We start from the raw sequence: 14,707 nt of genomic DNA, 5'->3' as shown, positions 1-14,707 counted from the left end.
ACCTATTTTTATTCTGCATGATATTAATACCCTTTACATGGCCCTTCTAGATTTAAATGTGACCAAAATTGTATGGATAAAAAAACGGATACAGTTAATTTCTGAAGTACTTGAACGCATCTTTACCTTCTGCTCGCTTCTACTCAAATGCCCTATCGTGCCGCTCAGCAGTCGGAAGCTGACCTCTCGCGAGACTTCAGCTAGAACGCTTAAGAACCGTCTCCGGACTAAATAAACGTGAGTTCAGGAGTGCACACAACAGCGCAGCAACTTTTTCCAAGAACACAGCTTAACAAAGTACACCGTGTAGTTCTCCTGCCACAAGGAGCTGTTAATTATTTTTTTCTTTGCATTATTCGGGTGAAGCGGAGCTTTCTCTCAGCTTGGAATAAATAAGCAGCTCGGGGCAAGAAAAGACATTTGGTGGTCGACGGTTGGTTCTGCAGGAATGTCGCAGAAAGAAAGAGCTGGATTTTACCTACAAGAGGTCAATAAAACGATATGGGAAGTCCCGCGGCGGTACCAGGATCTGTCCCCGGTGGGCTCTGGTGCCTATGGATCAGTTTGGTAAATTATGTTTTATATTTCAGTTAAGTGTGCGGACCATAGTCCCCTAACTTCACCTCCCTTCATTGATAAGAGGCCTTTAGGTAGCTAAAGTTAGGCTAGCAAGTGGAGCTAGAATGACTCTGTCAACATTTATCAAGGTATATTTAACCTCTTATAGGTAGAATTGACTTAAGAATTTTTGCAACCACAAACAAATCCAGGTTTTAAAAGATTACTACTAGTATTACTAGTGTTGTAACTTCTCAGAGGAGCAGTCTAAAGAATGACTGAATCGCACTCTGTATCTCAAGGCTTAAATACTTTACATACTGATCTGATCTAATCAGGGTTGAACACTTGGGACAAGTAGTACTTTTTCTGTTTATTGTCTTTTTTTTCACAATTATTTGTAAATAATGTGTTTACTCCTGGCTATTATGTAATTAGTTGCTTTCAGTTTTTTTTTTTTTTTTTTTATATTTCATAACTTAAATGTGCACTATGGACAACAGAAATTTTAGAGAAAACGCTACTGTTAATGTATTCAGCCTCAAATTGCTGCTATATTCTACTTGTTTCTTTGCAAACTCCACAGCAAATGTACTTTGAAAACAAATTTTCATCTCAGAAGCATTTGCATTTGTGTGTGAAAAGGTCACAGATTAGTATTTGTTATGGGCACCAGTAGACCACTGGTGGGATGTGTTAATATTTTTTTAACCTTTTTTATTGACCAATGACTAGGGATGGGTAAATATACCGAAGATGTAATGATATGAAATTATATGGTGAAAGCAAAAGCAGTTTAAGACATGTTTTGCATTCTTTGTTTCTGTTCACCACCAAGGCAACTGTGCTCTTACAATAAAATCTTGTCACCTTCTAATATGTTGCTTCAACATTTCTTATATTATACTGCTTAAAAGCAAACACAACCTGTTTTTCTAAGAAATATTTTCAGTTTTTAATATACAGTTATGCTGTCATGTAACCAGCAGTAAAAAAAAAAATGTGAAAAATATTCCAAATAAATCCACTGATCCTTTCAGTTAATTGGGGGTACAGATTTAAGCAATTTAAGTTTATTAAATTGCTTATTAACTTTCTGCCAGAGTGGCAGTGCAGATGTAGCACATCTGCCCTCATTGTTTTAGGTAAAAATGTTGTTTTTTTTGTTTATTTTTTTAATCGATATTAGGAACTGAAAAATCAATATATCGGGAACCTGAAAATCCTGATATACTGCCAAATAGATTTTTTTTGTTGTCGTTTTTTCCCCACACCCATATTCAAAAGTGGGCATCCTGCATGATGAGTTCTTAAAGCTGCTGAACGTGAATGCATGACACTTGAACTGCTGCAGTCTTTCATATATTGCTTTCAAATATTCTTTAGCACTTTTTACATGGCATATATTTATATTACTGAGGATTGGGATTCAGTATATTTTTGCAGCCCTAGAAAACTGTAATTGTAATATTTGCAAACCTGTAAGACTGAGTGGTTCCTTATGTGTGATAGCTCTGTTTGCTCTGTTCTTTAAAGCATTAAGACATTCTTTGTTCAAGTTCCAAAATACAATACCTCGCAAATATTGTTAATGATGAGCAGTATAGCTGCTCTGCTGAATATCAATGTAAACATGCACCCTGTTTTGGACATTTACTTTTAGCTCTGCATGCAGGAAGTCAGTTTCTAAATAAACCCTTTTTTTCATTTTTTTTTAACAAATAAACTATAATATTGTGCATATGTCTATATTGCCCATCCCCATTGATGACTTAAATATGTTGTTGTGAAACATTGACATTTTAAATTTGCAGTTTGCCAACTTTTCTCTAAACTTTTTTAGGGTTATCTTGATAAAGGTTCAATTCTGTCTTCTATATGCTTGAATTACTTTTCATGAGCTTTAACATTTCTGTCGCTAGAATATTTAGTGATTTAGATGGAATCAAGGGCAGTGAAAGATAATCAAACAAGGCAAGTTTTATTTGCATGCTAAAGCATGGCATAAGAAATATAAATATTGCATCCAAAAGGTCTGTAATATTGGGAAAATATTTGAAAGTTCATATGTTTTCTTTAGCTTTAGTCCTCATTCTATCTTTGGGGGAAAAACATAGGGGCATAGTTTGAGAGCAGGTGTTTGTTTTGCAAATGGAAACTGGGATGCGTGCCAGGCAATGAGGTAATCATGTTCAGATCTCATTGCTGACCTCACCTTCTTTTTCTTTCCTTTTCCATTTAATAAATCAAGCAGTTGTGATGGGAATGAACATATAGTGCATGTCAAGGCTGAGTTAATTTTATCATGTGTGTTTAAGGAAGAAAGCAAGGCATGTCAAAAAAAAAAGTTCAGTGATGGTTTTATTACTGAAGGATATGAGGGATTGACTGGGCCCCTCTGTTTACCTAATACCAAAGCACCCTAGTGATTGTATTTTATCTATAAAGCAGGAAATGCTTCATAATTAAAACAGTCAAGGCCAGTAGTTATATGATTTAATAGTCACTGTTAGTTTTTTTTTTTTTTAACCATTAATATTCAGTTTTATTTTAGAACAAAATAAAAATTGAACTTTTCAGTCATGGTTCTTGTGAAAGTAACGTTAGAGAAAGATGCATAATGCAGCAATGCAAGGTCAAGGGATGAAATGTGTCCATTTTCACTTTGACTGCTAAGCTGTGGTTTTAATTGACAAACGTGTTGTTTATCCTTTAATGTTCACTAAATTCCAGCTAAAGTTCTACTTTTCCAACAGTCTCCCAGTCCCTAAATGCAGCTAAAGTTAAGAAACTGCTAACCTGGCACAAGCCGGATTGATCTGTGTTGTTCAGCTTGAATTCTACACAGCATCCATCTGGGAAGGCTCCTTTGGAAAGTGTTCGCAAAAAGGACATTCAGTACAACGGTTTGAGTTGAATTGGAACCTACCTCTCATGTCAAGCTTTTAGCCAAACGCAGTGGCAGCTGTGGCGTCTCGCATTCTTTATTTGATTCACAACTAGCATAGTTAATTGATTAATCAAACTTGTCACATCCAGTTGGGAGCAACAGGCAAATGGCTTTCTCATCCACAAAAGCACAAATCCCTTCCTATTTCTTGTTTAAAAAAGAGAAGAAATGGGGAGGTATTCCAGGTAAAACTGGAACAGCCTTTTTTTATTTTTATTTTTTTGCTTCATCCTTCCCCTTATGGTTGCTGTCATATGGACATCAACCACAACAACGTCACTGAAGTTCATCGGTCCAAAAACATTTCTGTATTTGAGGTTAATGTGTCTATTGGCTTCTGGCAAGATATATTAGGGAGTTTGAAATTTCATAAATCTTTATTATTTCTTGCTAAAGGAAAGAGTTGCTTTAATGCATGAATTGGATAATTTTGAATTTATTTTGTATTCTGGTTCATTCAAAACCACTGTTTTATGGATTTGCAAAAAAAAAAAATCTGGTCTTAGAAAATATGCACAAATTTATCATGCACTGACAAACGCTTCTTAATTTTTTTTTAACAGTTAAAATATGCTTAAAGATAAAAAAACAAAAAAGAAATAGATAAAAATGTACATGAAGTTCGGTAGAATTAAAAACATGCATCACCTAAATCCTCCAGATATCAGCAAGCACCACATGTTTTCTGAGTCACTGCCCAACAATAAGCCCCGAAAACAAATAGTAACGTAAATTCATGAAAGGTTATGTTGAACTGAGGCTGTGGTGAGATGAAGAAAAAAATCTCTTGTGCTTGTAATTTATTATCCCGTAATTGGTATTTATTCTAATATTATCTATAATAGTACATATGAAGCATCTAAACACACAGATGGAACACTTTTACCAAGAATGAGGTGCATATTTAAATGTTTTCTGATAGGTTTAATGATGAACTACTGTAGGGTATTTATTTATACATTTTTGACTGTAGCTTTGCTCATTTTGTTGAAATCTCAGGAAAGGCTGTGTTTTTTTGGCCTTCAGCAACTTTCATAGTAAGAAGCAGTCTGTTCTCAGGGGGGAGGATATATTATTGCCAGTCTAGTCCCAGTCTGTTGAAAGGTGACATTTTCTGCTGATGCTGCCCGTTTCTCAGCCTTCAGTTCATCTTATTACACCTAATTTTGTTTTGAGAGCAAACTCAGCCCAATATGAGCCATATAAAAATCTGCTTTGTCAGCCTTAATAGGAGAAGCTTGGTTTACAGAATTGTCTTAGTTCTTTAATTGATTTAAATGCACTGCAGGCACGTATCTTTAGCAGTTCTTTTACATAGGTGTTAATGTTTGTCTTCTTTCATTCAGCTCTGCATATGATGAAAAACTTGGTTTGAAGGTTGCAGTGAAGAAGCTCTCCAGACCTTTTCAGTCCATCATCCACGCCAAAAGAACTTACAGAGAGCTACGGCTCCTTAAACACATGAAGCATGAAAATGTGAGTGGTCTGGTTTCCTCTTTTTTTATTTATTTATTTTTTTTCTCGAGGTAAACAAATTTAAAATCAAGTTCTTACCCCCTGCTCAATATTTCCTTCTTTAAAGACCTCTGCACCGCAATGAAGGTTGTGCTTTCTGCCCTCTCTGCTTTTAATTTGACTCTGACTTTTGTATTTATTGCAGGTCATTGGCCTTTTAGATGTTTTCTCTCCTGCTACAAGTCTAAAAGAGTTCAAAGATGTGTAAGTTTCTTTTTCTTTGTTTTTACTCGATGTTTGCTGTTTAAAGTTATGTCTCTGAACAGTTTGGACTGATAGCAAGACGGCCTTAAGCTTCTTGCCAAAATCTTTTTCCACACAAAGAATTTACTGTAGCTGCTGTGTCTGAAAATATCTGGATTTGCGTGCTTGCTTTAACTCCCTTTTTCCCTGGCGTTTCTCTGGCGACAAACCCCCTTTAAGCATATTACCGCCTTCTAAAGGCCAGGGGTCAGAATTTTAGCGTATTACTCTACTTAATTGAAATGTGACAAAAATTGACTGCCTCTAAAATGGTGTTTTTACTAAAGTGTGATTATATCGTAAAAGCAAGTAATCGCCCATACCTGAACTTGATCAGAATTATTGCTAATATGCTCTCCAGATATTACCATGAATACAATTAAATGGGAAAGAAAATTGCAAAAATCAAAATGCTATCAGTTCCAATGTGAAAAAGAACACAATGGATGTTGCACCTTTGCCAAAGGAATCTCCTCTATTATCACTTGTTTTTAATATTTATTATTTAATATATTGTTGCTGTTGAAGGAATATGAGCTGTTTAAAAAAAAAAAAAAAAAACTAAAGTTCAGAGTTTGGAGTTTTTTACAGGATAACTTTTGCTTCAGGGGATCCAAACATCCATTAACGGTTCACTCCTCTTGCTACCTTGGCATCCAAACAGTGCCTTACCTCATAGTGTATAATAATTGGAGTCAGAAACAGTAGCTTCATTCAGACAAGATTGATAATGAGAAAATTCTACTCTGTCAGGCTTTCTTGCTGTTTGTAGCCAAAGCAGCAGCAACCACTCCAGGCTGATAAAGGTAATGATTCTCCCCAGGGCAAGACTGGTTTGTCAAATGACCGAATTCTAAGCTTGTCGCACACTTTAAGCATGATTGGTTCTGCTCCTGCTTTTTTAAAAGGGCTTTTGTAGATGTATTGGAGCATGCAGCCTGTTTTAGGCAACAGTATAACGTTAAAAAAACACAAGTCCTACTGTCCCTTGTTGCAAAAAAACTGTCAAAGGCAGCAGGTGAGATTGTTAGACTTCAGCCTAGGACATCTGTCCTGCGTCAGTGCACCACAAAGGTATTTATGGGTGCCAGTGTCAGTTTTTGCAGGATGGCGGCTGGATTCATTTAAATGCAGACTTGTTTTCAGCTCTCAGAGAATCTAACCGTGCAGAACAGAGATTTGTGCAGCATTTCTGAAAGAGATTTTAATCAATCCCGATTTCCCTTAGTGATTTTTTTGCTTATCTTTAAAACAGTGGTGATATCTCACTGTGCGTGTGGGAGCAGTGTCTCTGCAAAACAGCTTTCCAAGTAAGGCATTGGAGATCTGAAGGAAGAAAACCTCCTGTTATACAAGCAACGAGTGCAGACGGTATTATGGAATTACTGTATTTGCTTGTTCCTTTAATTGGGATGTTTCCTAAAGGTTGCTAGAAAGTGGTTAAGAGCTTAAAATACTTAAATAGAAACTTTAACATTTTTTACTTTCCTACTATCTGGGTCATTTTGCTCCTAAGCCAATTCAGCAAAATGTCAAGGCATGGGTAATTTTCTTTAGTATAAGTACAACCAAAACTTCAAAAATTGCATCTTTTGTTAAGAAGTGAGCCCAGCCCTGCTAAAGCTCTCCTTCAGCTGCCTGAATCCTTAAATGATAGCTGCTAATTTAAATGCTTAGTTTAAAATGCCTCACCAGGATCATTTGACAACATAATAAAGGGTTTGTGGTCTGAGCAAAATATATTGCCAAAGAGAAACTGTTTCTAGCAGCACTTTATTCATCTTCTTTGAAAAAACAAAAAATACCGACCATATCACCATTTGGTAATCCTTCCTAAACCTTCCTATGGCCGCTCCAACCCTGGCTTCAGTGCTATGGCTATCTGCCTGCTGGTGTGAGCATATATGTGCTCATCTGTGACAGGACTCAGCCAAAGTTTGCTACTATGATGCAGTATAAAGAGCACATCTTTTTCTTTCTTTTGTCAAGTTGCATTTTCATGAGTTAGAAATAGAAGTAGAGATGCACCGATCATTTTTTTTAATTTTTTTTCCCCCCAGTCCGGTACCGATACCTGGGCTAAGCGTATCCGCAAATACTCATCCCATTCAAATGTTGAATGAATAAACCATATAGCTTGCCATGTGAGTGAAGGCTTTAGCTAGTTAAAAGATGACACAGATATAATAGTACTTATGATATAGTACATATGATTTATTAACAAATAAACAGTAAAAATAACAAAATAACAGTTCCATGTAAAGTGCACTGGATTGGATATGTTATATAAAATCACTGATATCTGATCCAGGTAATTAGTTGATATCGATCAGCTTTAAACATTTTCAAAGACGTGATGCAAGGTACTCCAATATACAGATTTCTTGTAAATATGTGTAAACAAGCATGTGTGTTCTAGAACACAATTTCCACACCCACTGTTACCCACCTTAAAAGGCAATCACTGTGTCATTTGGACAACTGGCAGCATAACCGGCCATTACGCTGAAATGTTCTGCCAATAACTCCTTGTTCTACATAAGCTATGCTGCTACATCTAGGCCTAAAACATTTTTAAGATGGTGTGAGATAAGGGAGTTTGATTACAAAGAGTGTTATGCTTGAAGGAGTTTGAAACCAGGCAACAGCTGCAATGTTGTAATCCTCAACTTGCATGCACTGCACCATGATACAAATTTGTGTTTGACTGTATCCTAAAAGACTTTAGGATGAGTAAAGAAGCAGATTATTTTGCTAACTCTAATCTTTAATTTTAATATAATTTTCTCTGTCTTTGCAAGCTGCGGCTCCTGAGCTGTTGGTGGTTATTGTTCTGCATTAAGTGATCCGGAAAGTCGCTCAGGGCAAAACTTTCTGGGGAAGCAAAATCTGCTCGAGGCAAACTCTATAATGGGTCATGAATATTTATTAAACATTCTTCATATCTGACATGCGTATTAGCTCATTTTGGTAAAAGGGTTTTGAGGAGGAAAACTAGTGAAGCAGTTATTTTGTAATCGGGGGTTTCTTTTGTCATGTTCTCTGCTTAAACATGTACTTGGATTATTGCTATAAATAAAAATACAGCTGCTGTGTTGCAGCTTGTTGTTGCAGTAGACCTAAAATGCTTCCCCAGCTTTAATGGTTGGAAGCTTATAGGATAGAGTAACCTTGATGAAGTGGAATTTTAAATGTTATTTTAAGAAATATGTGTAGATTGTATGTTTGAATTCTTTTTTTTTTTTTGAGTGTCTGAAAATAAAAAAAGGAAATAGTTGAGTCTGCTACATGTCCCTGCTATGCTTCTTTCTCTTGGAAAATAGATGCCACTCATATGCTGTTTTTTCCACGGCAGGGAAACCTTTGAGTGTGTCTGTCTGTGTCTGATCTCAGTGTAAAGGTTCAAGCTTCGAAACATGCTATTTTAAGCCCTTGTTCTCCACACTCTATTAGAATAGAACAGTATTCATCAAACTAGTGTTTGTTGGGCAACAGACTGAAAGAGTAGATGGATTTGTGGCTCCTTTATTGCCTCCTAAGCAGTCCTGCTCAGTTTTCTTTAAGTGCTGTTTGATGCATTTTAAACAGCCCTTGGATTGGATTTAAACTATCCATTGATGCAGTACCATTAAGCTGCTTTATCCAGTGTGTTTGTCAAATGACTTTACATTTGTAAAGGACCCGACCTTTCAGTGTCCCAAGAGAGAAGAGTAAAAAGAAGTAGCTGCAAAACTGGTTTAAGCTTTTATTGCCACGTGGTAAATGAGCTGCAGGCTACAATTTATTCTACTAATATTCATTTCAAAGAGCATATGCATTTATTTCGTTCCCATCTTACTGCTCTTTAGTTTTGCAGTTTGTGCAAATTCCCTTCAAATTGTCTGTTCCAACACGAACCAGCATGTTTTGTTTCTGACAGGTATCTCGTGACTCATCTAATGGGAGCAGATCTAAACAACATTGTGAAATGTCAGAAACTCTCAGATGACCACGTGCAGTTCCTCATATATCAGATCCTCCGAGGATTGAAGGTGAGGTTATTTAGTAAAATCATATTTTGGACATTGTCACATTTCCTAGGCTGTTGCTTAAGTGTTTCCTCATTTACTTTATATTGCAATATTTTAGGGAAGTGCAGCAAAACAGCCACATAACGTAATACTGCCACCCTCGTACTTCGTAATTGGGTTAACATTCTTCTAGTCAAAATATCCAACAACATCTATTACAACATCTGTTTAAATGTGATTAATTGATTTAAACCCATATAGGAAAAAAAACTGCTAAAACTATAAGTAAATTCATAAATAAGTGCCACCACAACTTTAAATGCCAAACAATTGAATTCTGAATTTCAGAGATTCTTCTTTTCCCAGTTTTCCATTCTTTTATTTCTTTTTTTTTTCTTGATTTTGATTTAGCCTTTTAAGTGATTTTTTTTTTTTTGACATTCAAATTTTGCAAATGCTATGAATTTTTTTTTTCCTCACTATAACTTTTGTAAGGTTTCTTAAGTAGTGCAAATCTGTATATATTCCAATTTTATTAAATCGACAGTCTTTCAGAATCACTTGGCAAGAAAAGCACAAGGTAATAAACCCATTTAAAATACTGGGATATAGATATTATTTGAGTAATATTTAAACATTTGAATAGATTTATAGTTGGTTGTAGTCCACATAAGATTTGAGCAGCTCAACGCTGAACATCTTGTTTTCTCTGATTATTGTAAGGATTATTCTGTAACAAGCTGTGCTGGTCTCACTTCTTTAATAACTTCATACGTCTTTGTGGTTTGGAGTTTAGTTTCACTTCTTTTTACTAAATGTTCCTTCAACATGAATCCTCTTTCACTGTTTATTGGCTTTAACTGTGTTTTAGTTGCATGTGAAGTTTGCACATCTGTTCATCTCTAACAGTGAGTTCACACTGGATCCAATTTCAACAACAAAATCTTCACATCTGGGTACTGGAACCTTCCTTACATGTTGGCAGCAATTTGCAGGGTGAGCGAAAAGCTCCACCCCCTGTCTCTTTACTTTGTCATTAAATAGAAGGAGCTTCTATCTGCTGCTTGAATGTTTCAACTCGTTATGGTGAAACTGGATTTTACCAAGCGAGTCACAGCACTTTATTCATCATGGAAAGCTGAACAGCAGCGCCGGGTCCACCGGTGCTCCCAGATTGCACAGTCCAGAAGCTACACAGACACTTATGATAAAACTGTCCTCTTTTAGGGTTGAATTAAAACAGCTTTTTTTAAAGACTCTAATAAGCTTTGTTAGATGATTCCTTACTTATTGTGCCAACATAATTTTTTTTTCCTTGTTTCCATTTTGATTGAAAAAAGCTTGTTCTCCACTGCGCTCCTGAAAGACCCTCTACAAGGGGATAACATGGCATAAATCCATTGCTCTGGTTGTTGGAAATGCTTTCAGTGTGAAAACACCATAACAATTGGAGGTGGGCTCTGAGTCTTTATTTAACCTGTGCGTCTTCCACCACCAAAATAGTCAAAGTGAGCAAAATCTCACATTGATGGAAATCAATGTTAGACGAAGACTCCATGTACAGGCTTAGGCTTTTGTTGGGCGCCACAGTTTGTTCCCAAAAAGCTTCCAGTTGTGTGAATAACTGGTCGTTTGTGTGATTAACCAGCGTCCTGTCTTCAGTGCTCCATATCTCTAGACCAAAGATATCTCCTTAAAGGGACAGCTTGGATTTACCAAAACCTCTGCAGTGATGTTTTCTGGAACTTTAATGGTTTTACTCTGATATTTTTTATTATTAATGGCATTTAATAGTTACCATTTAAGAACAACATGAGTCAAACCTGTTTTGATAAAAATTATTGAACCTTTCATTTATTTATTTTTCTTTGTAAAACAGATTAATAATTTTTTATTCTGTCAGTTTTTCTAAAAATTAGAGGTTAATATACTGAAACTGATCTTTGTTTGCAGTACATCCACTCAGCGGGCATCATTCATAGAGTGAGTTATCTCTTTGATTTCTATCCCATATATACTTCTTGTCCTTGATGCTAATCTTTGGAAAATTGTTTAGAATGTAAAAATGAGTTTGACAGTAGCTGAATCAGGCTTGTTGAAATGTTTAAGCATAAGTAAGTAGAGGGGAAACATTGTATTATGTTATGGCTATTGCAGATTTTAAATTTAAGGGTAATTTATAGTTTATATAATTTATTTAAAATGGAAGAACAGGTTTACTGTCTTAACTGGGTTTGGTACCAAATATCATGTATTACTATTTTTATTTATATTTATTGTCTTTATTTCCTGCAGGATTTGAAACCTGGCAACCTTGCTGTAAATGAAGATTGTGAGCTGAAGGTGAAGAGGCTTTCTAATTAACACAACTTTATGTCATATCTCTTTTAATAGGCAAATGTAAAAACTGCCCCCCTCTTTTTTTTTTTCTTTCTTTTTTAATTTCAGATATTGGACTTCGGCTTGGCACGGCACACTGACGATGAGATGACTGGCTACGTGGCCACCCGCTGGTATCGTGCTCCAGAGATCATGTTAAACTGGATGCACTACAACAAGACGGGTAGGGGACTGTGTTGTAATTATAGTTTTACTTTTTAACAACCTTTTAGGTTGGTAGATTTTAGAAGAAAGATTTAAATGAATTCTCATTTTTCTCTTCATTTCAGTGGATATTTGGTCCGTGGGTTGCATCATGGCAGAGCTGCTTACGGGGAAGACTCTGTTTCCTGGCACAGACCGTATCCTTTTCACAATGTGGACTGAAGTTAAAGGAACATTCTCATTGTTTGGGTGTTATTCCCCAACTATGTCAAGGAGTTGCTTCATTTTCATAAAAAAAATTTTTTTTTTTTTTTTTTCTGAGACGTGTAGCAATTATGCTTGTCATCCCTTCATACTGACTTTAACAATCATCTTATCCTAAACCCAGATTCATACCCTCCATATTTGCAGTGGGTCTTTTCTTTATCCAATATCTGATCATCGTTTGCCATCCAATTCATCCATCATCCAATTCAAATTGTTGAATTCTGTTTTCATTACAGATTTTTTTTGTGGAAAATGTAATTGCATATCTCTGGGATTTAAAAATTTTCCAACAAACTCTGCTTTTGCACTTTTATATTTGTTTTGCTCCTTGACAAAAACCCTACAGACATAAACCAACTCCAGCAAATAATGCGTCTGACAGGAACCCCCCCAGCAGCACTAATAAACAGGATGCCCAGCCAGGAGGTGAGAAGGATTCACAGTTAATTCACAAAAACGTAGAGGAACTGTGATTGTGAAGGGCTTGCTTCACAACCTGTCCTGTTAATATTAAGTGTATTTTCATGACATCTGATAAAGATTTTGCCAGAGACTGTGTGGGATGCATAGTTTGGTGGCCCCTGATGATGGGGGAACATTATAATGTCACGTAAGAGGAAGATGAGTGCAGTGTGGTTAGATTTATTGCACATGAGATTAGACTTGCATCAGTCAATCAGCACTGCTTGGAAATCAGCCAATTTGCATGTGATCGGCACAGTGGTAGATCTGAGTAGCACCGGGGGAAACAGCGCCCAGGCTCCCCTTCTTCATTCGCTCCCTCTTTTTCTTCATTCCCTCCCTCTTTTTCTTCATTCTCTCCCTCGTTTCCTCCCTCCCAATAAAAATTTGTTTATGTATGATGATTAGGTGAACGCTGATCCCTTCGGTTCATAGGTCAGTAGTAGTAGCCCTTATTACTCAATACCCATGAAGTAGCCTTCGGTCTTAAAAAGGTTGGTGACCGTTGCTTTAAACAGTGGGTTTATTTCCGTTGTTTTCGTTGAAAGGCTTGTAATTGAAATTTTTTGTTTGGCTTCTGATCAGACGTTACAGCTCATCAAGCTCTAACTTAGCATTAGCTCAAGGTAGTCTGGTCACCCAGACTATCTTGCCTCATATATGCAGCGTATCAATTTGAAAAGGAGGTGGTAGAGCCTGATTTAAAAGGTAGGACCAGGGCACGACTAACAGAGTCAGAGGAAACTGGTAAAAACCAATTAGATCACTACTGATGTGACGCTAAAGTGTCTTTATAAAAAGAAAAACACTTGGAGCAGCCAAATGTTGAAATTTTACAGATACATCCCAGTCAATATACGCATAATAAAATACATAATTTAACATTGTTCCATTGCGGTCTCTGTTATGATTACAGAAAAGGGCTCTAATGCTAAGGTAGCGCTAGAGAAATGTAATTTGTCCATATATAACATTTTTTGGTCTAATTTTTGAAAGATTTTATTAATAGATATGGTCATTAAAAAAAAAAGTTTACCTTAGTATTAACTTTTGGTTTGTTGAATATTTATAGAGGTTGTTTTAGTGTGTGTTAAATTATGACTTGTCCCCATTTAGTTATGCAGTCAGAAATTTGACTGCCAAACTCTTCTGGGATAACGTAGAGGGTAACACAGAAACAATGTCATGACATGCAGTCTGACACTTATTTTTCTGTATTGATCTTTTTTCCCAGGCTAGAAATTATGTCAGCTCCTTGCCTCCTATGCCCAAGAGGAACTTTGCGCATGTTTTTATTGGCGCTAATCCACAAGGTAACAAGCAAAAACAAGATTATGTCATTCCTCTGAAGCACAGACCAATTGAAATTCTGCTTTATTGATTTGTTGGCCATTTTTTTTTTTTTTTTTTTTATTCTAAGCTGTTGACCTTTTGGAGAAGATGCTGATTCTGGATGCAGATAAGAGGATAACGGCAACTGAAGCTCTGGAACACCCCTACTTCTCACAGTACCATGACCCAGAAGACGAGCCTGAGGCAGAGCCCTACGACCAGAGCTTTGAAAGCCGAGAGCTTGAAATAGATGAATGGAAGCGTACGTTTTTTTTTTGTGTTTTAACAACTTGTTTATGTAAAGAAAAATAAATCTTAGGAACTTAGATTTTCTCTTCAGTTTCACAATAATTGTATTTACGTTTCTTGCAGGTTTGACCTATGAGGAGGTGTGCAGCTTTGTGCCACCTGATTACATGGAGGGTTGAGACGAGCTGCAACCACAACCTGCCAACATGTGCATTATCATAAAAGCCTTCAGGCACACATCACACAAGCTATTTCTGAGTCTATCTATCATAAGAAAAGAAAACTGGACCAGCTATGATTATTTATTTACCACTGATACTGGTCTTTGTTCAGAAATTCCTCTTTTGCCAAAATTTTAAATCTGTTTATGTATTTAAATTGTTTTATTTTAATTGTTGTTGCTATAAACTTCAACTTTTCACTGTGACTTCTGATATTAAGAGACCGACCTACAGCTGTGCTGATTTGGCTTTGAAACTTTTTGGGAATTTTTTTTTAATAAGCTGTTTTCTATCAAATCAAAGACTAGATATGCTTGTCTACAATTCAAGCTTTGGTTTTTTTTTTTTTTTTTTTT

General features: G+C 36.2%; 1 protein-coding gene across 1 annotated transcript; it reads left to right on the top strand.

Annotated features, from left to right (window-relative positions):
- Positions 1-214: 214 nt before the first annotated feature.
- LOC107087504 (mitogen-activated protein kinase 14A-like) lies at positions 215-14,700 on the top strand. Its single transcript, XM_015379108.1, has 12 exons — positions 215-567; positions 4,855-4,984; positions 5,169-5,227; positions 9,186-9,297; positions 11,230-11,259; positions 11,572-11,619; positions 11,725-11,839; positions 11,946-12,017; positions 12,434-12,513; positions 13,784-13,862; positions 13,970-14,143; positions 14,254-14,700. Exons 1-12 carry the CDS (start codon positions 449-451, stop codon positions 14,307-14,309), a joined length of 1,074 nt encoding a protein of 357 aa, XP_015234594.1. The 5' UTR covers positions 215-448; the 3' UTR covers positions 14,310-14,700.
- Positions 14,701-14,707: the final 7 nt, after the last annotated feature.

Source organism: Cyprinodon variegatus, unplaced genomic scaffold (assembly GCF_000732505.1).
Source record: "Cyprinodon variegatus isolate N-32 unplaced genomic scaffold, C_variegatus-1.0 Scaffold185, whole genome shotgun sequence".
NCBI classification, from domain to species: domain Eukaryota; kingdom Metazoa; phylum Chordata; class Actinopteri; order Cyprinodontiformes; family Cyprinodontidae; genus Cyprinodon; species Cyprinodon variegatus.
The sequence above is the reverse complement of the archived record's forward strand: the minus strand, read 5'-3'. Positions and strand labels throughout refer to the sequence as shown.